Source organism: Phyllostomus hastatus, unplaced genomic scaffold, assembly GCF_019186645.2.
Source record: "Phyllostomus hastatus isolate PE091 unplaced genomic scaffold, TTU_PhHast_1.1 phas_scaffold_21, whole genome shotgun sequence".
In the NCBI taxonomy this organism is placed as follows: Eukaryota; Metazoa; Chordata; class Mammalia; order Chiroptera; family Phyllostomidae; genus Phyllostomus; species Phyllostomus hastatus.
Window position 1 is genome coordinate 24,927,937 of NW_025334017.1, and position 24,359 is coordinate 24,952,295.

At 33.6% G+C, this 24,359-nt stretch overlaps 2 protein-coding genes across 42 annotated transcripts in view; one reads left to right on the forward strand and one right to left on the reverse strand.

The window, feature by feature from the left end:
* RIMS2 (regulating synaptic membrane exocytosis 2) overlaps positions 1-24,359 on the forward strand; it is a 467,197-nt gene that overhangs the window by 172,603 nt on the left and 270,235 nt on the right. The gene's annotated exons all lie outside the window — the stretch shown is intronic.
* Positions 2,239-2,559, reverse strand: LOC123833358 (60S ribosomal protein L36a-like). Its single transcript, XM_045861581.1, has one exon. It carries the CDS (start codon positions 2,557-2,559, stop codon positions 2,239-2,241), a length of 321 nt encoding a protein of 106 aa, XP_045717537.1.

A 24,359-nucleotide genomic window follows, 5' to 3' on the forward strand; every position in this document is an offset into this window, starting at 1 on the left:
ATATCTGTATCTGTATCTATCTCTATCTCTATATCTGTATCTACATTTGTATCTATATCTATAGCATCTACATCTATATATGTATGCATATCTATATCTAATCTATATGTCTATCTATATGTCTATCTATATGTCTATCTATATCTATATCTATATCTGCCCAGAGGAGGAAATGGGTCACAGGGTAGGTATATGTTTGGTTCTATGATACCAGACCATTAAAAAAAAGGGTTGTACATTTTAAATTCCCACAGATATGTTTGAGAGTTTTGGTGGCTCCTCACACTTCCCTAAAATGATGATATGTCTTTTAAAGTTTTGTCATATGAGTTTATAATGGTATCTCCTTATAATATTATTTTGTATTTGCCTATTGACTAACAATGTCAAGCACCTTTTTAATATGCTCATTGGCTATTTGTATATCTTCCTTGGTGAGGTGTCCCCCCAAATTTTTAAATTAGGTTACTTTTGTTTTTATTAATGAGTTGTAGATATATGTCAGATATATGCTTTGTGAATATTTTCTCCCATTCTGTAGCTTGCTTGTTTATTTTCTTAATGACTTTAGATGAGCAAAATTTTTAATTTATCAATATTTTTCTCTTATGGTTTTAGTTTTCTTATTTTTAATGGTTTTTGTTTTCTATGTGCTGTCTAATGATCCTTTGCCAATACCTCAGTCATAAAACTATTCTCCTTTATATCTTCTAGATATTTATAGTTTTAGCTTTTCATTTTAAGTATATGATCCAACACACATTAATTTTTATGTGTGTGGTGTGAAGATAGAGGTCAAGATTTACATATTTCCAGATGGATTTTCAGTGTTTCACCAGTGTTTGCTGAATAGAATTAAAGAATTTCTATGCCCTGTTGGATTGTTTTGTCACCTTTATAAAGAAATAGTGGTATACATGTAGTTCAATTTCTTAATGAGCTATCTGTCTATCTTTATGCAATACCCCAATATCTTACTTTTATAAGTAATCTTGCCAGGTAGTGTAAGTTCTCCACCTTTATTTTTTAAAGATATTCTAAATGTTGTAGGTCCTTTGCATTTTCATATATATTTTATAATCAATTTATAATTTTGCTTTAAAAGTTTGTTGGGATTAAGACTTAGATTGTTTTGTATTTCTGTAGATTATTCTGGGGAGAATTAATATCTTAACATAGAGTCTCCCAACGGTATATCTTTTCATTTATTTTGGTCTTTTAAAATTTATCTAAGAAAGTTTTATAGCTGTAAGTGTAGGAAATTTAAATACCACTTGTTAATTTTTTTCTTAAGTATTTTAAGTTTCTGGTCTTACTATAAACTGAGTTTGTAAATTTCAGTTTCTAGTTTTTTGCTAGTATACAAATATAATTTATTTTTAATATTACCCTTGTATCTTTTGACCTTGCTAGGTGTACTTATTAGTTCTAGCAACTGTTGTATAGATTTGTTATGATATCCTTTATAAACAGTTATGTCATTTCCAAATACTTTTACTTCTTATCCGATATTTATGCTTTTTATTTCTTTTTCTTATTTTATTATAATGCTTAAGACCAGTTGTACAATGTTAAACCATAGTTGTGAGTCTATTAGTTTATTAATAGTTTTTTTAGATTTTCTACTGTTTTAATGGATTTATTTATCTATGTTTATGAAAGCTATTCTGTTTTCTTTTATTGAAATATCATTGATAGATCTTGGCATTGGGTTTTCTGATTCATAAAATGAGCTGGGGATTTTTTAACCTCTGCTGTATTTTGTCAACATTTGGTGTGGGATTGGTGTTATTTCTTCCTTAAATAAGTGATAGAATTTACCAGTGGAACTATACAGACATGAAGTTTCCTTTTTGTGAAAGTTCTGATAAAGAATTAAATTTGTTGGATAAATCAGGTTATTTAAATTTTGTTTAATCTTCGTTACTTGTGGTAAGTAGTGTTTTTCAAGAAATCGTTTTCTTTAAGTTCATTAATTTGTTGTTATAAATTTCTTTATTTTCATTGTCTTTTCAGTGTCTATTGAATCTATATTGATGATCTTTTATATCTGATATTGGTATAGCTTGTAATTTGTGATCTTTCTTTTGTTTGCTTGATCAGTTTACCTAGGATTTATTATATTTTTTCTTTAGCATTGTTGATTTTCTCTATTGTTTATCTACTATTTCACTGATAAATGTTTTTTTAACATAGCCTTACGATTTTATTGTCACATAATAAAACAAAAAATGAAGCTTAGAACTGGATCACTTGGACTTTTCTCTTCTTATCTCCTCCCAGTTCAAAATGCTTGCATCTCTTAATAGCCAGCATTCTCTTAGATCTGCAGTTGGGCTCAACACATTCAAGCCTCAGCACAATCTTCTTTGTACTTTTAGCCTTTTTCCGGAAAATTGGCTTAGTCTGCTCACCATAGCCACTCTGCTTCCTGTCATAACGCCTCTTCCCCTGTGTATACAGAGAATCCTTGCCCTTCTTGTACTGTGTTACTTTGTGGGGTTGATGCTTGCCACACTTCTTATAGAAAGTCCGGCGAGTTTTAGGAACATTCACCATGTTTGCAAGAGCGCTAACAGCATGGAAAAAAAGCTGATTAATGTTTTCATACTAATTATTTTCTTTCTTACCATTGTAATCATTTTGCTTCTTGAAGATCTAAGTTTCCATTTGATATACTTTTCCTCAGCCTGGAGAATTTCCTTTAGCATTTCTTGGAGTGTGGGTATCCACTTATAGTCTTTCTTTTTAGAATAGTTTTTCTGGTTATAGAATTCTGTGTTGACAATGTTTTTTTCTTTTTTTTTATTTTAAAATTTTGCTGTTGAAAGAAGCTTCCATGGTTTCTGATGAGAAGTAACTTAATGATGACAAGTCAGTGGAACTTTAAATCATTTTTCTTTTATATTTAATGTGTTGTTCTCAGGTTGCTGTCAAAGTTTTCTCTTTATCTTTTTTCTGTTGCTCTTTTGCTCAGATGTGTCTATATGTGGTTTTTATTGTATTTATGTTTTATATAACATGAAATTTTTTTCCATTGTTTTAACATTTTTTCTATCTCCCCCCTTTTTTCTTAATTATGTATATTTTAGACTTTTTATAAATTACTCCCCAAATTCTTGTATTTTTTCAATTTTTTTGTTATTTAGATTAATTTTCAACTTCCTTGATTCTTTCATAATCTACTGTCAGACAGAAATTCATGTAGTGAATATCTTATTTCAGATGTTTTAATTTTTGTCCTAAAATTTTTATTCAGTTATTTTTATAGTCCCTATTCTATTTCTCTGTTGGGATTTTTCAATTATGATGAGCATATTGCTTTTACTTCCTCTTAGCATATTTATTAAAATCTTTTTAGGCTAATTTAAATATTCAGGTTATTTCTCAGTCTGCATTGATTTTTTTTCTCTTGAATATTTTATTATCTGGTGATGATAACTTTGAAGATTTACTCTCTTAGCAATTTTCAAATATATAAATCAGTATTGTTAACGATAGCCACTATGCTGGACATTATATCCTAGGACTTACTTGTCTGTAACTGGAAGTTTGTAGCTTTTGAACACTTTCCCTCATCTCATCCTCCACCCACATATGTCACCCATTTATTCTTATACCTGTCTGTGAGTTTGTGTTTATTCTTTTTGTTAGATTCCACATATAAGTGAAATCATGCAGTAATAGTCTTTCTCTGTCTGATTTATTTAACTTAACATAATACTTTTAAAGTACATTTATGTTGCAAATGACAGAATTTTTAATATTTTTTATGGTTGAATAATACATATTTGAATATATATGCCTGCATACATATATAATCATCTATCATAAATCATATTTCTGTTATCCATTATCCATCCATAGACCCTTAGCTTATTTCTACATCTTGGCTATTATAAATAATGCTGCAGTGAAATGGGGGTGTAGATATATTTTTGAGCTATTATTTTTGTTTCCTTTGGATAAATACTTAGGAGTAAAATTGCTTGTTCATCTCTTAGTCCTATTTTTAATTTTTGAGTCCCATCCTATTTTTAATTTTCTTAGCAGCCCAACCAATTCACAACCCCACCAACAGTGCACAAGGGTTTCTTTTTATCCATATCTTTACCAACACTTGTTATCTTTTTCCTTTTGTTGATATAGCTATTCTGACAGGTATGAGGTGATATCTCATGGTAGTTTTGATTGACATGTCCCTAATGATTAGTGATGTTGAATGTCTTTTTTTTGTTTTACCTGTTTGCCATTTGTTGTTTTCTTTGAAAAAATGTCTGTTTAGATTTTCTGCACATTCTTTTAGTTGGCTTGTTAGTATTTTTGTTATTGAGTTTTATGTATTTTGGGTAATAACCCATTATCAGATACATGAGTTTGCAGATATTTTCTCTCCATGGGTTGCCTTTTCATTTTTGTCGATGGTCTCCTTTGATGTACAAAACATTTTTAGTTTGATGTTGTCCCATTTGTTTATATTTGCTTTTGTAGCTTTTACTTTTGGTGTCATACCTAAAAAAATCATTGCCAAGGCTGATGTCAAGGAACATGCTGCCTGTGTTTTCTTTTGTAGTTTAATGGTTTCAAGTCTTAGGTTAAAGTCTTTCATTTATTTTGAGTTGATTTTTGTGTATGGTGTAATATAGTGGGCTAGCTTCATTCTTTTGTGTGTAATTGTTGTTTCCCCAACACTATGTTTTGAAGAGACTGTCCTCTCCCCATTGCATATTCCTGGCTCCTTTGTTATAAATTAATTGACTACTATGCATGGTTTTTTTCTGAGCCCTGTATTCTGTTTGGTTGATCTATTTGTCTGTTTTTATGTCAATACCACACTGCTCTGATTACTCTAGCTTTATAATATAGTTTGGAATCCTGAAGTGTAATGTTTCCTGCATTGTTCTTCTTTCTCAAAATTGCTTTGGCTTTTGTGGTCATATAAGACCACAAAAAGCCAAAAATTTTTGACCACAAAAAGGTCAAATTTTAGGATTCTTTGTTCTATTTTTGTGAAAAATGTCATCAGAATTTTTATAGGGATTGCATTGAATCAATAGATGGTTTTGGGTAGCAGAGGCATTTTAGTAATATTATTTCTTCTAATTCATGAGCATGGAATATTTTTCCACTTAATTGTGTCTTCAGATTTTTTCATCAATACACTGTACAGGTATTTTACTTTCTTGGTCAAATTTTCCTAAGTATTTTATTCTTTTTGGTGCAATTGTAAATGGGATTGTTTCCTTAATTTCTCTTCCTGATAGTTTGTTATTAATATAAAGAAATGCAACTGATTTTTATGTATTGATTTTTTTATCTTGCAACTTTACTGAATTTGTTTATTAGTTAATACAGTTTTTGGTGGAGTCTTTATAATTTTGTATGAGTAAGATTGTATCATATTTAAATAGAGACAGCTTTAATCTTTCCTTTTTTATTTGGATGCCTTTTATTTATTTTTCTTGCCTGCTTAACCTGGCTAGGTCTTTCAGCACTATGTTGAATGAAAGTAGCAGAATGGGCATCCTTTTTTGGTTCCTGATCACAGAGGAAAAGCTTTCAGTTTTTCAACAATGAGAATGATGTTAGCTGTGAGCTTGTTACATATGGCTTTTATTATATGTTGATGTCTGTCCTCCCTGTACCCGCTTTACTGAGAGTTTTTAAATCATGAATAAGTGTTGTATTTTTGTCAAATGCTTTTCCTGCATGTACTGAGATGATCATATCATTTTTATCCTTTATTTTAGTAACGTGGTGTATCATTTGGATTGATTAGTGGTGTTGAGCCATCTTTCATTCCTGGAATAAATCCCACTTTGCCATAGTTTATTATTCTTTTAATGTTGGTTGAAGCCAGTTTACTGATAATTTGTTTAGGATTTTTTAATGTAAGTTCATCAAAGATATTGGCCTATAATTGTTTTGTGTGTGTTATAAAACTTTTTTATATCCCTACTAATTTTATTTGTTTTTTATTGTTTGGTGAGAAAAGAGTGTTAAAATTTCCAGCTATGATTGAATATTTGTTTGTTTCTTAGTCTTTCAGTTTTTGCTTCATTATTTTGTTGTTCAGTTTTGGATACTTATAATTCTTATTATTTTTACATGAGTATACTCTTTTATTGCTTTGAAATCTCCCTCTGACTTTGGTAATATATTTTCTTGGATTATATTTTGTCAGATATTATTGTAGCTGCACTGGCATTTTTATGATGACCATTCACATGGAATATTTTTCTCATTCTTCTAACCTTTGGTTTTCTTATATGTAAAGTGTGTGTGTGCTGTGTGTGTGTACATTTTACACAGCATATGAATGGGTTCTGATTTTTCCCTTGTCTTGCTGTTTTTTCATTGGATTGCTCCATCTATTACATTTCATGTATGTACTGACGTAGCTGGACATAATCCATCAGCCTGCTGTTTTCTTTCCTTCTGTTTTTTCCATTGCTTCTTTTTCTCTCTTTTATTCATATCTTTTTATCTGATTTATTAATAAGCTTTTAGCACTTCATTTTTTAAATTCTCTAATAGATTTTAACTAACTTTTTAAAATGTTTTATCTTGGGGTTATATATTTTTAATAATTTTAACATAAATTAATATTATAATCATTATAATATATGAACCTTATAATAGTATAATTTCATTTTTACCCCTCTTTGTGCTATTGTTACTTTATATTTTACTATTCACAAATTTTGCTCTAAATTATCAACTTTTTTGGTTTTTAAAAAGAGCCTTTTATGATTATCTACATATTTACTGTTTTTTATTATCTTTGTTTCTCTCTTCAGATATGGGCCCATTTTTTAGTCATGATTTCTTTTCTATCTGAAGAACTTGTGTTAGTATTTCACATTGTACCTGTCTACTACTAATGAATTCTTTTAACCTTTGTAGGTTAAAAAATATTTATTTTCATCTCAGTTTTTTTGAAGGGTATTTAACTATGGATTAGGTATAAATTTAGGTGAACATTTTTTCCCTTTCAGTAGTTAAATATGTCTTGCATTTGTCTTCTGGCCTCCATTGTCTATTGAGAGAAGTCATTTATAATTCTTACTGTTTTTTCTGCTATAGGTATTGTGTTATTTTTATCTGGTTGCTTTTAATATATCTCTTTATCATCTGTTTTTAGCAGTTTGATTTGAAGTATTTACATGTGTTAATGTTTATTCTCATTGTGGTTTAATGAGGTGCTTAGATTTATGACTGGGTATCAGTCATCAGTATTACAAATGTTGGTCATTATCTCTTTAAATATTTTCTCTGCCTCATCTGTTTCTTTTCCTTAATTACTCCAATCACGTATATGTTTGGCTATCTGATATTGCCCTACTTATCTTACATATTCTGTTTTTTCTTAATTTTTTTTCTCTCTGTACTCGACAGTTGGTCTAACAATCTATTTTGAATTCACTTTTCACTGTTTTTATTCTATTCTACTCTTAACCATGTGTGCTATATTCTATACTTATCTTATTCCATGTTTCAGTTCTAAAATTTGCATGTTTTTTTCCTCCAACTTTCCAGTATTCTGATGAAATTCTTGGTATTTCCCTATTGTATCCCATTGATCCACTAAATTCTTTGACATATTCATTGTAGTCATTTTGATGTTCTTGTCTGCTAATTGTTAACATCCTGGCTACCTGTACGTCTGTTTCTGTTGACTTTTTGTTCTCTTGATTATGGGTTCACTTTTTGCCTTCTTGCATATCTTTTAATACTTAATCGTATGCTGAACATTGTAGAGATTTTAATGGTTTCCATCTAAAGATTGCTTTTTAAAAAATCATATCTTTTAAGGCCCTGGCTGGTGTGACTCAGTGGATTGAGAGCCGGCCTGTGATTCCCACTCGGGACACAGGCCTGAGTTGTGGGCCAGGTTCCCCGGTGTGGGGCGTGCAACAGGCGGTCACACACTGATGTATCTCTCTCTTTCTTCCTCCCTGACCCTCTGTCTAAAAATAAATAAATCCTTTTTAAAAAATGTCTTTTCGTTATATTAAGGAGGACCATCTTGATCTTATCAAAGCTTGGTTTTAAACCTCGTTTGGATAATATTCTTTACTCTATTCCTTTGTCATAGGGTATAGTCTTTACTCCAAGGGTATAGTTTCCTACTTTTAATACATGGCCTTTCTAGCATCTGAACTGAATGCCTGAGATTTTCGCATGCCTGGTTGATCAGAGAGTTTCATAATATTATGTGAGTTCTAAAGTTTCTACTTATTTTGCAGGTCTCAGCAGGTGCAGTCTACCAGGTTCCAGAAAACTTGCATATGTACAGCTTAGGATGTGGACAGGAACCTGATTAAATTTCTATGTCTATTTCTGGAATTTAGTTCTTAGCTCCCTTTTCTCTAGCCTAGTGTCACGTGTCCCACTGCATTGTCAAGCCTGAGTTCTCATCTCTGTTTTTTATGCCATTTCTTATGCTCAGTAAGTGCTATGTTCTCTGCTTGGGCTTTATTTACTCATGCTATGGTTGTAAAATTGTTTGCAATCAGAAAGCTAGTTTGAAGTTTACTGTATGTGCATTTCCTGTATCAAGATTCTCAACATTATGACATGTCCAGTGCCTTAAAGTGATTGTTTCATCTATTCTGCCTAGTTTTATGAAACCTTATACTAGCTACTCAGGAAAATGTTAATTATTTTATAATAATATAATAAGCACCCAAGTACCTACCATCCCAAAGAAGAGCTGGAACCTCGGCAATAATTTTCATCTGACCATTTGTTTTCCTCATCCCCTACTCCCAACTCTTACAGTTTGTGGCAGTTATTATATTGAAGCCCATGTTCATCATTCCCTTACTACATATGTGTATACATACATATATATTTAAAAAGAGTTTGTTGTTTTTTTCTTCATAAAAGGTATTCTGTTTTTTTTCCACTTAATTTTAGTTAATTTATTTTGACTGCTGTATGATATTCCATAGTGGCACTATATCGCAGATTTTAATGCACTCTCCCACTTATGGGCCTTTGGAGTGTTTCCAATTTTTTGCTATGGTGAAAATGCTACTGTGGACATATCTCTTATTGTACATGTGTAAGAGTTTCTCTTGTATATATTCCATTCATATGTTCAATTTTAAGAGACAATGCCAAAGTGTTTTCCAATAAGTTTTTTATTGACAGTTCAGTGAATTCATAAAGTGGGAATGAAATGATTCAAGAGCAAAACATTAATTTTAAAAGTTGGATCATTTTAACTATAGCTGCCTCTGGAAGGTGCACTTGTTAATTTGATAGCAGTCATAGAATAAATGTGTGTTAAATGAATACACTTAGGAGTTTGTTTTTTTTCTTCCTTCCTTTCTCTCTCCTCTTCTCTCCCACTCTCCCCACACTTTTCCACCTCTCCTGTCTTTCTTGGAAGGTATAAAACTTCTTTACATTAGTGGAGGAAGACCTTTGATATAGGCAGGAGTAACAGGTGTAAAATAGGCCTTAAGGAATTCAGGGTCTAGTATTTTCATGGATAAAAATCTCTAGATTGCTGAGGAAAAACTGTAGTGTCTGTAGTGATATTAAATTAGGGTATCTGTCACTTGGGAATTTATGTATTTATTCTCATTTAGTTAGTTACCATAGTTGTGCCCTCCCTCATATACACCTCTATGAGGAAATGAGTTTCATTTTGATTTTCATCTCTAGAAAGAATACATGGAAAATCTCTAAAACTTGTTTCCACATCTGAAGTTGTTGCCTTTTTTCTTACTAGCTCTGATGAATAAATATCCTTACTTTTTTCTCTCTCATACATGATGCTACTTTATGAATTATGTCTTCCCTTTGGATGTTTATTGTTAAACATCCAAAAACTAGATGTTTAAAAAACTGAGAAAACTAGATTTGACAATTTTCTCTCTCGGTACAAATCTCCATTATCAGCAACAAGATGCTAGCTAGCACATGAATTGGAGTAAGATTTTCAATCCTCACAGCTTGTGGCTGTTCTGTCCAATTGCTTGTATCTGCAGAAATGCAGGTGAAGCCTGTTAACCCAATCAGGTAGACATCTTCCTCCATCAGATCTTATAGATGGTTCAGATGTTTCAGAACTCTCTTAGCATCTACTTAAAATTCTCTAACTGCTTTCACCAAATTTGTTTGAGTCTTTTTTGTGGTTACACTTGATTGTACATCTGTAGACATTTGAGCATTGGCATTGAGAAATAGCTTCATGTCTTATCCGATACTGACATTACTTCTAGTGCAGCTGTAATTGAAGTGAAAAACAAACAAAAACAAAGCCCCAAAGTGTTGGAGATTAGGATATTTAGAGGAATAGAGCTTAGTTTCATTTTATGTGGGTTCATAACATCTTCACATAAAGCAGAATCTTAGTTTTCTATTGACTTTCATTATATTTTAAGCTCTTTGATTTGATAATAGAATAATAATGTTTTTTTTCACTTCCTTTACCCATGTCAAGTAAAAAAACAACATAGATGTGGCTTTTGTTTTTGTTTTACAAGTAAAAAATAAAAGCACACGAAAAAGAAAATATACCAAAATGGTAACAATAAATGCTTTGGGTTTTATAATTTTAAATATAACTTAAAAATAAATCATGTGACAGTGAATTTTATGAGAATTGAGTGAGCTCAAATATGTAAAGCTTTTGGAACATGGCCTGAAAAATAATAAACATTAATTAAATAATAGTGATTATTGATTATACTGTTTTTTATTCAGGATTTCACTCCAAAAGATTCCCTAAAGTTCAATTACTACGTCAAAAGCTATCTTTTCTATGAATCCTATTATTGTCAAGTTGCTCTCCTAAAATATTAAATTAATTCCATTTTCACAATGAACAAATAAAGTTGCTTTTTTATAATTAGCACTGGTTGCTTTCATATTGTTCTATTTTTAATTTCATTGGTTTATAAAAGTTTTCAAAAAAGTTTTAAAAATATTTACTCATTTGTATTAGTTTGCTAGGGCTTCCATAACAAAGTACTACTCACTGAATGGTTTCACCACAGACATTTTTTCTCATAGTTTTGTAGGTTAGAAGTAAGATCAAGGTGTAGACAGGTTTGGCCACTATCTTGCTGAGGCCTCACATGGTTTTTCCTAGGTGTTTGTGCATCCCTGGTGTGTCTTTGTGTGTCCAAATTTCCCTTTATAAGGACACCAGTGAGATTGAATTAGAGCCCTGTTCCTAATTCAGACATTTCTGAATGGCAGGCACTGTTTTGCAAGCACGTTGATAGTGGAGGAAGGCTGGCCAGAAGGCAACATAATGATTAGTTAAGTGAAAGAGGAGAAGGTAGATAATGCAGATCTGAAAATACATATGACAAAGTTAAACGAAAATGCAAGAGATAGCACACAGGGTCAGAGAGAGCAATTTGTAGCCTTTGCCAAGGATGTTTGGTAATTGTTTTCCTGTCTTTAAGCCAACCCTTGGTCCCAAATATGGTTCCATTATAGCAAGGGTAACAGAGGGATTTGATGCAATCCAATGACATGAATGTTATCTGCACTTCCCCCCCAAAGTTTAATATTTTTTGATGTTTTCTCTCAGTTTATTATCTACTGCTTTTCTCCTTTCCCTGTGTTTTCTAATTTGTTGTTTAAAATGTTACCTGACTTTTTCCTTCTACATTCTTTTTTATGCTTTTTTCTTTTTCTTTTTGACCTTTGTTGAGACTTGCACAACTATAGCACAAAACCTAGCTATATCTTCTAAATTTCAATCTGTTACCTTGACCGTAGTGTAAGTATTAACTTTTGCTAAATCCTTTCCTAGTACACTGAGTGTGCATAATTTTCTTCCTGTGACAAGTTAAAAAGCACCTATTTTCAACAGACAGCTATCAAATACTTTTAATTTATTCTTTCAACTAATATTTGCTAAGTAACTACAGTTTGCCAAGTGCTTTAAAGGCAATGAGGGGGAAGTTGGTGGAAAAGAAGGTCAGAGTCTCTATTCTTAGAGAACTTTTACTGTGACATGTAAACTCACCACGAGGAAAATTTGTGTTCAAAGGAACCATTCTTAAACTAGGCCTTTGGTCTCACCTTGATTCTGCCCTAGTTGAAAAGTTTCTTGAGGTGACTGACTCGTTTTTGAAGTTTGTATAGACTCTGGGGCCTGAAGACTAGAAGTCAGAATCTTGATATTTATATTAACCTTGATGTCTACTTTCTCCTTGCTACCTTGCACTTGAAAAGTCCAGTTCATTAGCATTTGTGCTAAGAGTTAGAAAAAGAAAAAGAGGAGCATCTTGGTGCAAGTTGCTTAGACACAGAGCCTGACAGCCATTCAAGTGAATATGCTTTATTGAGCTAGTGCTCTTCAGCAAAAACTGTAAGGGAAGGAGCGAAGCATGGCAGGGAAGAGCTATTCAAGGATGTAGCCTCAGATTACATCTAGTCTTGGGGGTGGGAGACTTTGTTAAAAATATATTTTATTGATTATGCTATTACAGTTGTCCCATTTCCCCCCGCTTTATGCCCCTCTGCCCTGAACCACCCTTCCCACATGTATTCCTTCCCCTTAGTTCATGTCCATGGGTTGTACATATAAATTCTTTGGCTTCTCCATTTCCCATACTATTTCTTAACCTCCCCCTGTCCGTTTTGTACCTACCATTTATGCTTCTTATTCCCTGTACCTTTCCCCCCATTCTCTCCCCTCCTCCTCCCCACCGATAACCTTCCATGTGATCTCCATTTCTGTGATTCTGTTCCTGTCCTAGTTGTTTGCTTAGTTTGTTTTTGTTTTTGATTTTTAGATTCAGTTGTTCATAGTTGTGAGTTTGATGTCATTTTACTGTTCAGAGTTTTGATCCTTTTCTTTATGTTAGATAAGTCCCTTTAACATTTCATGTAATAAGGGCTTGGTGATGATAAACTCCTTTAACTTGACCTTATCTGCAGAGCACTTTATCTTCCCTTCCATTCTGAATAATAGCTTTGCTGGATAGAGTAATACTGAGTATAGGTCCTTGCTTTTCATGACTCTGAATACTTCTTTCCAGCCCCTTCTTGCCTGTAAGGTTTCTTTTGAGAAATCATCTGCTAGTCTTATGGGAGCTCATTTGTAGTCTTATGGGAACTGTCTCCTTTGCTCTTGCCAATTTTAAAATTCTCTCCTTATCTTTAATCTTGGGTTATGATGTATCTTGGTGTGTTCCACCTTGAGTCCAATTTCTTTAGGACTTTTCGAGCTTCCTGGACTTGTATGTCCATTTCCTCCACAAGGTTGGCAAAATTTTATTTTTTCAGAAAACTTTTCAATTTCTTGCTGTTTCTCTTCTCTTTCTGGCAACCCTCTGATTCAGATGTTGGAACATTTAAAGTTGTCCCAGAGGTTCCTAAGCCTCTTGTCATTTTTCTGGATTCTTGTTTCTTCATTCTGTTCAGTTTGAATGTTTCTTCCTTCCTTTTGTTCCAAACCATTGATTTGAGTCCCAATTTCCTTCCCTTTACTGTTGGTTCCCTGTACATTTCTCTTCATTTCAGTTTGCATAGCCTTCACTTTCTCCTCCATTTTGGGACCATACTGGACCATTTCTGTGAGCATCCTGATTACCAGTGTTTTGAATTGTGCATCTGATGGGTTGGCTATCTCTTCATTGCTTAGTTGTATTTTTTTCTGGAGCTTTGATCTGTTCTTTCATTTGGGCCATATTTTTATGTCTTGGAGTGCCTGTTACATACTAAAGGGTGGAGCATTAGGTATTTGCCAGGGCAGGGCAACCCACATCGCTGCATTGTGATGCTGTATGTGGGGGAGGGGTCCTAGAGGGAACAATGCTACTTGCTCAGCTCTCAGCTGTCTTTGAGTCACTTCTCCCATGACCCACAAGCAAATTGGGCCCTTCTGATGCTGATTCTTGGATGGGTGGTTTTGTGTACATTCTAGGACTCTGAGGGTCTCTCCGACGAACTCTCCTGTGAGGCTGGGAGTTCCTCCTGCCACCACCCCCAACATGTTTTCACTGCCTGAGGTTTTGAGACTTTATTTCCCCGCACTAGAACCCCCTGGTTGTGTGGTCTGTGTCGCTCCCCAGTTGTTCTTCTGGGTTATCCGCACACAAATATGGGATCCCCTGTCCACCAGCCACCGCCTCATGGGGGTGGGAGACTCTTGAGCAGGAATATTTCCTCAGAGTTTTTCCTCTCTTCTGTATACTTCCATCTCAGTCACTCATTGGTTAACACCTGTCCTGGGATGGGGCAAGTTCCTGGGTAAGAAGGCTATCATCATTTGAGGACATTTCTCTGGTGAACAGGGTTAGCTCTGAGCAATACCAGCCAGGGCTCACAGCAGCTGAAAGATGGGTGCACTCACCTGACAGTGGTGATACGGGCCTGGCCTACAGAGCACAGCCACCACTAGCTTCTCAACTATGCTCATGTTCCCCCTCATCCCTCACCAGTGTGTTTGTACCAACTTGGTAAATGGAATAGCCCCTGAATTCTCTGAGGAACACAGCCAGGGTGTTTTCTGGTCTTATATAGTGGAACTGTTCTAGCATGTACTCTTCACTAAGTCTTTTGATCCCTCCCTTCACAATCTTCAGGACAATGCTAGCATCTCCATTTCATTTGATGTAGACCACCACTTTTTCAGCTTTCAGGAGCTATCTAGTTGCATTTTCATATTATCTGCCGTGTCCCTTCGCGGGTTAAAATCCTGTTAGTTGCAGAAGACATTGCTGAAAGTGGATAGTCCATGCCATTATAGTAGCCAGCACTCGTAGCAACTGGGGGAATGATTGATAAGCCTGGTAAAGGGGATCTGGGAAGGATGCTAACAGTGTCTACCATAAGGAGATGAAATTATGTATATCTTCTTGGAATGAAGAGACTCAAGGACTGCCTATAGATTTCAGTATTTTACTGTATGATAAGTATTAGCTATTTTGCTGGAGAAGAAGGAATCTATATTTTTCATAGTGAGATAAAATGTTGAAGAGAAAAATGATCTAAATATAAGTGTTTACATATAACTTTGCTAAAGAGGATGAAGGTAGAAAAAGACAAATATTGAATGGATTTTATACTGTAAAGATATCAGTTTTTTTTTAATCCTCACCAGAGGATGTTTATTGATGAGAGAAAGAGGGAGAGTGGGAGAGATGTGAGAGAGAAACATCAGTCAGTTGCCTCCCACACGCATGGTAATGCAACCTGGGTATGTGCCCTGACTGGGAATCAAACCCACAGCGTTTTGGTGTCTGGAATGACAGTCCAACCAACTGAGCTACCTGGCAGGGCAATATCAATTGTTTAATATTGGGGAATTTGCCAATATCTTATCTAATAAGGGATTAACATTTCTTTCTTTTTACTCACTTTTCTAAGAATTTTTCTTTATAGTTGAAGATAATGTTACTGATGGAGTACTCACTGTTTAAATGTAGTTACTCAATCACATATGCCTATATACTACACAAATGGAAACATTTCTAAAACTTTCATCTATAATATCTCTTTGTAGAACAAATAAAATGCTATCATACTTTAAGAAAACATTTTTGTAAAATGGGTATTTTATAAATTTCAAAATGTAACAGCTGCCCTGGCCAGGTAGTTCAGTTGGTTAGAGCATTGTCTCCATCCTCCAAGGTTGTGGGTTCAATCCCCAGTCAGGGTACATACAAGAATTAACCAAATGATTGCATAAATTAATGGTACAATAAATTGATGTTTCTCTCTCTCTTTCTCTCATCCTTCCTCCCTCTCTCTCTTTAAAATCAATAGATTAGAAAATTTAATTTGTAATGTAATATATGCTTGGTGTTGGTAATCAGTTGTTAAACAGCTTTCTCATTTCATCATACCTGAGGTCCCTACGTCATTGACAACTCAGTAGATTTCCTCTGGTGCATGTGCCATTTGGAGTCCTGTTACAGAGGCTCCTAAGTGCATATCTTGGAGAAAGGATCATCTTCCAGTATCATTCCCTGGTACCTGTTTAGTTCTCCAATGAATGTCAAAGACCAAATGCTCTGGTTTTTTATTGAGGGTGAAGAAACTGATAACATCCTAATTTTGATCTTTTTCTCTTTTGTGGACACCTATTCTTTCTTCATCACTGTGACTTTCTAATTGTATTTTATACTTGTTTCCTGGTAACTGCTAAGGATGCAGAACTAAGGAAGTAGGCTTGGAGTTTAGTAGGTAAGTCATATATTTTTAATGTGAATGACTGAAATGTACTGGATCTTCCCTGTTGCACATGACTTCTTATCTGGAAATATTTTTAGAATCCTATATATTTTTTCTTGTCTGGTAACCACTGCCATGTAAGGCAACTAATTCTTGAGCATAAAGTGTATTAATTATATAATTTTCTATATTAAATCTATGTTGTCTTTGAGTGGTGCAAGCTTTCAGTATAAGACTTTTAGATAAATGTTAAAAATATCCTAGTTATTTATTCACTTTGTCAGAGTTTTAGAAAATTAATTTTGAAAGTCTCATTATAGTTTATAAATTGTTTCCTGTCACATCTGATGTGAATTTTTATATTCAGGCATTAAGAGTGCTTAGAGAACAACTTTTTAAATATTCATTTAAATTTTTCTTTTTTATGAAGTAATGTGTTCATTCAAAAGGGAAATAAAAAGTGCATAGTCACAGTCAAATACTTATATGTAGTTTTGTTATTGATATTTTTTAGAGCCAGGGAAATTGATTTTAATATGGTTGCAAATTTTCTATTGGTATGTGTAATATATTTTTAGTAAGAATTATAAGCTATTTTGTTATGTTTTGCTAGTTCTCTGTAAGTTGCCGTATAATTTTGACAATTCAAAAAATTTGTAATACCTGTAAAATATGAAAAAATTGGTAATGTTATGAGGATGTTCCTTGAAATAAGATTAGAATAGATAATCTGAGAAAAATAATGTAAATAAAAAGTTGTATTCTGCATAGAGCATTGAGCTTTAAAACTGTGACTAAATGTTGAGTATATTTTCTTTTTTTGCATATTCAGAAAATAGTTTGATTTTAATATTCTTCCAGTTGCTAACCACAGACCACTTACTTACATATTTGTGTACATGCTTGTGTGTATATGGTGCTTGTGCACACACAAATACAGCCCAAAAGGATGGTGTGGGTTTGGTCTTAAATAAATAAAGCCAAAGAAATTATTTGCAGGGATATCAATTTTGGGACTTAATATTGTTGTGATTTCATTTTCTGTGTTTATTATTAAAATTAAAAAAAGTTTCAATTACAGTTGACATACAATAGTCTATTAGTTTCAGGTGTACAACATAGTAATTGGTTATTTATATAACTTACAAAGTGATCCCTCAAAAAGTCTAGTACCACCTGACACCATACATAGTTATTATAGTATTACGGACTATATTTTTATGTGATATTTTAGATCCCCATGACTGTTTTTTTAACTGGCAATTGGTACATCTTAATCGCTTCCCCTTTTTCACCTGTTCCCCCAACCTTCCTCCCAGCTAGCAACCACCAATTTGTTCTCTGTATCTATCTGTCAGCTTCTGTTTTGATTGTTCAGTTTAGATTCCACATACAAGTGAAATCATATGATATATTATTGATTATACTTTAAGGATAAATAAAACTTGAAAACGTAAATGTACTGTTAGGAAAATCATTCATTCTTTCATGATTTGGTACCATAGAGAGCCAAGAAAAGATCAGAGACATCTGGATTGTAGCTCCCTATACCTGCTGTGTAGATGCTGCAAGGCAGATGGATATTTAGAGTAATCTTCCACTGCATTTTCTAGGATAGGAGAAATACTAATGACCTTTTATCCCTAAAAACATTTCCTTAGAGAGTGAAGAGGCCACTTTGATAGGAAGACCATGGTTGCAACTTCCAGCAAGCCTGAATCCTGTTTTTTTCCTTATGGCATATAGCTGGTTTGCATGAGAGGACTCAGTGTTAATAGCATTAAGAGCCATAGCAAGTGACATACAGAATATATAGTGTGGGTGGAATAGCAAAAGACTCATGTAGGGAATTGGGAACTAACTTGAACAGTTTAAGTATCATTGAATTAAATACATACAAAAATGGTTTTCTCTATTTGAATTTTCAAAGTAAGATCATAGGTAATATTACATTAGTAATATTTAAATTTTAGTTACAAAGCATTTTTACATGCAGGTTTTAACTCAGTATTATGGCATATAGTAATTCAAAACTGTATTTTATCTGTGACTTTTACATTGGAAGGGCATCCCAAGACATTTTTATTCAGAAGAAGTTGTCATGTCTGCTTTGCAATAATAATTTTTGTTGTAACTAATAAATTTTTTAGGAACAAGTTCACATGACATTTTGAAAAGAAGAGATTAAAGAGGGCACAAGAAATGAAGAAAGTTGAAAATTTTACAGTTTATCAGGATATGTCTAAAAGCATTCATTTTTAAATAACCAAAATGCTTATTCTGCTTATGATAAATATGGCATATATCTCATAGCACCTACAATAATCATTAAATATTTCCATTAATAGTTTTCTTTACCATCTTTAAGTCAGGTCTCTTTAAAAAGCTTTCTCAAGTAGTTTAAGCTGAGTTTTTTTCCCAGTAGGTATTCATATAATAAGTGGAGACTTGCAATATTATTACATTAAACTTTGAGTTTTTTCTCCTCCCAATTTACACACTCTCTTCTTAGAAGTTTGATCATAGCTAACAGAGTACTTTACAGTGTTGTATAAAATTTTACTCAGGGGAATTCATGAGTATTGATTCTGTTACCAAAGTTAATAGACAAAACATCAGGTAAGTAGTTATTTATTAATATATAAATCCAAGCTTACAAATATATGCTGCCTTTAATGAAGACTCTGAGGACATGGCTAGTGCCTCAGAATCTTTTATTAAGCTGTTTTCTTTTTTTGAAATAGATAGGACAGGTTTGTTGAAATGCTCCTTCAACCAATTTTATATAACTGTGCTCACATTTTTTCATATTTGTTTTTCTCTTATACAACATTATGTTCATATTATAACATTGTTTTCTTAAGATTTAACTTACTTTTAATATAATACTTACCTGAAAGTCTTCATTTACCAGTGAAGCTTAAGTTTTGCTTTGGATTATATTGGTGTATTTTAAGATGTATGTTTACATAAAATTCTGTATTTTGGCCTTTAGTTTCATTTCATAGTATTTGATGATGCTCAGTTTCCCATCTAGATGTCTGAATATTTACTATTTTAAAATTTTACTATAAAGTTCTTATTATGCTTATTCAATTTATTATTTTGGAATTACACTTAATTGGGAAAACAAAACAGTAGTCCACAGATCACAAGGTGTGTAGACACTCTCTGTGATCTCACTAAATATCCACTGTAGCTCTTGCCACTCTGTCTACTATAGGTTCTTCTCTGCTATAGTAGCTATGAAATGAAAAGCTCATTTTTAAATTTTATTTTTTTAATTGTAGCTTTAGGTAGCCTTGTTACTCAATTCTGGACAAAGATCAGGTCTCCAGTGCAGCCTCTCTGGCTTCTTTGTTTTTCCTTTCTGGCACATGCAAGAAATGCCTGAGCTGCAGTATCAAGAGTCCAGAATTGTAGAGCAGCACATTATGGAGAGCCTAGTGCTTTGCTGGCATTATTTAGTGCTGTACCAGCCCTGGACTGACTTCTTGTGTGAGTCAAAGAAATACCTCTCCTGTCGAAATTGCTGTTTGAATGATTTCCTGGGACTTGCAGCCAAATGCAGTTTTAACTAATTATTAGGTTAGGTTTTAGAGATGAGATTCAAAAATATTTGTACATTACTGTTAAAACAGGGATGAGACCTTGTCCTAGCTGGGCCTATGTAACCTTAATAAAACATTAAGAGACATAGTGAGTTTTTTGGCTAGCAGAAAACTAGGACATGTATGAAGGAATACAAAAATAGAGTGAAAATAATGTATGAATTGTTGAGCACTGCTTACAATAAATTTTAATATATACTTTCTGATTTTGATTTTAAACATTAAGGCATATTTTACCTGTATAATTGTACACTCAGATCAGATTCTACTTTTTGAAATGAAATTATATTATACATTAAAAAATTAGTATTAAGAAAGTAACTTGATAGACACGTTAATTAAATTACTAAACTGTTCCTATCATAGGAACAGTAATTTTAGTGAACTGCTATTTTATCAGAAAAATTAGGACTGAAAATTTTACAGCTTGTTGATAATTTGTATTAAGAAGAAATACAGGGTCAGTTGAAGGATTAAGAATCTGTTACTATCACAAAGTCTACTAATTCTAGTATTTTATTCAGTTTCAAGAATTCTAGCCAGTGCATGAAAACTAAGAAGGAAAACTGTGATGATTTATTAGGAGGCGTTAAACATAATCCTTTTTTTAAAAAATTAAAAATTTGTGTGTTGTTTTCAGTCATTAGTTCTACTAAAATCCTTTTGTATAGGTTTATATTAGGACAGCAAGTAACATTTGTACATTGCTTATAGTTGTATATTCTTAGATAAAATATTACTAATGAAGAGTTAAAAATTCTGGAAGAGTACATTAGATAACCCAAATAATATAATTATTCTTGTTATTTTTGTATAAATGCTTGTTTCCAGAAAAGCAAAAATAATCTAAGACTCTATTTCAACATAGTCAGAAGAATATTAGTTTATAAAATTGTCAACCTCCTATCACCAGTAGGAATTTCAAGAACCCTTGAACAAAAAGAAGATTGCTGATGACATTATTATGTTTATCAATTATTAGTGTTAAACAATTTTTTTAAAGTTTGTGTTATGTATTTATAAAATTTGGTAGTAGTCTTGGATCCTGTGTACCTTTATTAATTATAAAGGCAAAAGGTGTTTAAATTTTAAATTTTAAAATAAAAAAGTGAGCTTTCCAAGTTGTTTTAATGTTAGGATATAGGAAAGCATTGGATTATCATGTACAAATAGGAGAATTGAGTTGAAAAGAACCTTAGCACAGAGAACAGCTAGGCTCACCTGAATTCAGAACCTAGGTACCAAAAGTTATGGTTTATTTCTCCTAGCTGCATAGTACAGTAAAAATTCTACAATGATATATTTAGTATCATAGGATCATAATTTATGACAATATAGAATACAGTGTTGTAGGATCACAGTAGGGTAGAGTTAGAGGGCATCTTATTTTTTAATCTGAATCTTTCATTTTACAGAGAATGGAAAACAGAAGTTCTCTAGAAGGGCGTTTTTTGTCATTTGTGCATTTGTATGAATGGGTTCAATCTGAATAGGTCTGTATAACCTTCGGTTGAAATAGATAATTGTGTCTTGAAGAAATTTTCTGTACCAAATAAGCTTAAATAACTACTACAAATGATAGGTTAGGATAACATGAGACTCTAAATAATTGTAATAGGATATGCAGTGTCTTTTCCTGTTGCTTTGGAATTAGAGACTGGAGCCTGAATAACAACAACAAAAAACCTTCCAAAAGCATTAAGTTCACCATCAATAAACAAAACTCCTGCCAATAATTGTGACCCAGCACATCTCTTGGCATTACCTATGAAAGAAACTATCAGCTACCTTCTTCTGTCACCTTTAGGGGAATCTTCACTTCTCATAATATAAAGTAGGACTGGGGAAAGGAAAGTGGGGTAGGAGTGGACAGTGGCCTTCTCCTCCTTTTTCTACCACGTTGAAAAGGAATATTCTATCCTCCATTGAAAACCAAGTGAAGGGAATCTTTGAGCTACTTGTAGTGATTAGAGGTTGTGACAGGAAGAGGATGATACCATCCTATTCCCTGGTAATCCATCTATTTAGGTAGTAGAGATATTGATTTATTTATCCTTGTGCCTGTTTCAACAGAGGAAAAGATAATTGGAATAAGTAGGGGATGCATGTATAGAGCAGCCTGCATTTCCTTGTGCAGGGTAGATGTGTAAGTCTGTTACTCATGATTGGCAAAGTTATATATCAATAACAAGCAACCCTAAAATCTCAATGCTTAGCATATGAAACTTTAACAAAAAAGTTGATGTCTTGCTCTTGATAGTGTGGTACAGTGTGATACTGTGGTCAGGGTGATTGACTCTCCAGAGCAATTGCTTCCCATGTGGTTCGGCAATGGCAACCCTGTCATCTTGCAGCCGTACCGTCTGGTACATGTGGACAGAAGAGAGACTGGAGAATTGGACGTGGGCTTTTTACTGCCTCAGCCCAGAAACGATAAACTTACCTTCATAGCTCATTGGACAGGATCAGCTTCTTGGCCTCTGCCGTTTGAAAGGGGGATGAGAAGTTCAATGTTCTGTATGCCCAGAAAGAGAAGAAAATTGGATATCACAGGACTGTAGCAATATCTACCAGTGAATTTCCTATAGGCCAAGTCGACATCATTGAATGTAGCTATGCTTGAGCGATTCTAGATATCAGTATAGAATGGGAAAGGTAGATTCAGCAGAACTTAGTTGAATACAATGCTTGGAGAAAAATAATAACATCTCATTTATTTCCTGGCAAGCTGAGACAGCTCACTAAACAGCACACATAAGACTAGAGAGTGTTTTAGAAGTACAGGTTGGGAGTAAAACAAACTGGGCTCAAAATCAGGCTCTGTCATTCCTAATTTTTCAATTTTATTTAAGCTCTCTAAGTTTTACTTTCCTTATTTGTGCAAAAAGAACTATAATAGAACCTTCTTCATAGAGCTGTTTGTGAGAGGTAAAGGAGATAGTATATAGTAAATCACCGTGCATGGCATTTAGCAGATAGTAAGGATTCAATAAATGTTAATGGCCACTGTTTTTGTTAGGCATCTGGGGGCTTCGAGAAAGGGTGCACGAGGAGTAAACTAAGGCTAAAGAAAAAGATGGAGGAAAATGTGCTTGAGAACTATTTTTTAATGTAACATTTCTTCTGGGTTCAAGTAAAGCAAACTTGCTTTTTATGCCATGTGACCTCTGCAGTACCAGTAGGCAGAAGTATCTCAAAGTGATGCTTTTTATCATTGAGCACTTATTGTGTGCCAGACATTGTGTTAAGCACTGAACATATAGTGTCTCACTTAAGTTTTATTACATTTTTTATTCCCCTTGATAGATAGGGAACTGAGGTTACACAACTACTGACCACAGAGCTGTGTTTAAAATTACTCTGCATGTATTTTGTTGTTCAAGTGGTAATCAGATTTTCTTTCTTTATAAGCAGCTATGAATATAGTACAGTTTCATTGTGAAGTTAAGACCAAAAAACCCACAAATGTAACATATAACATCCCATGTATTATCATTACTAATTAGCCCTGTAGGTTAAGTATTTAACTGCAAGTACTTATTTTTTTTAAAACCAAATCCATTATTTTTTATTTGTTAGTTTTACCAGCTGTTTAATTGGCTCTGAGATTGACAGTTGTATCATGTGCCTTTCATGTATGAGAGGGGACCCCCCCAAAAAAAACCCTGGAATTATTTTCTGGAGGATAGGCACCTTGAAGTACAGGCTTCCCTCTCTAGGTGAGTGTTCTAGGAACCCATCTGTATCAGTGTAGCAAGTGCTGTTGTTGTGAGAGGCTGCGTTTAGCTTCAGTGAACTTTTTTGAAGACTTTTTCAATGCATTTGCCCATTTCATGATGGTTGATTTACTGAGCATACCTGCCCACACTGTGCTTGGTGTTTAGCAGTTTTTGGACCAAAAATGGCATGACCCTTTTGCCCCACCCTCCTTATTCACACAGTCTCATCCTGAATAACTTTTTGTATTTCCCTGGATAAAAAAAGTTCTCAGAGGGAAACATTTTGCTGATGTGGAAGAGATGAGACAAAAAATGGCAAAAGTACTAAAAGGCATTAAAATCTATGCATTCCAAAACTGTTTTGAGCAGTGGAGAAAAGTCTTGATAGGTGTATTGCATGAAATGGAGAGTACTCTGAAGGTGACTGAAGTTTAAACATGTAAATATAAACACATTTCTTATAAATAAATTCAGTTTTGGGGGTATCCCCCCTTATATGAGGAGTGCTCACATATAGCACAGTGTTTAAGAGTCTAAAGAGGTGATGTCGATGTCCTCGAGACAAACAGGAACTCATCTCTAGTCAAACAAAGTTGGGTTTTAGTATTTGTGAAATGTGGAGTATCTGAGCAGAGGGAAGCTTGCTGTAATACATGGGTAGGTATTAGCTAATATGGGGGAAGACTAAAAGAAGTGGGAATCGGGGTCGAATTGAACCCTCTTAGACAGCAGGGGCAATTTGAGTATCTTAAAGTTTTTCTGGGAGGTGGGACGAATGGAAGAGTGGTAGAGTTGTTACTGGAGAAGAAGCAGTAATCACTTTTGCAGCTTGGTCATTTGGGTTGCGGCAGTGTCTTTGCCTTCATTCTAT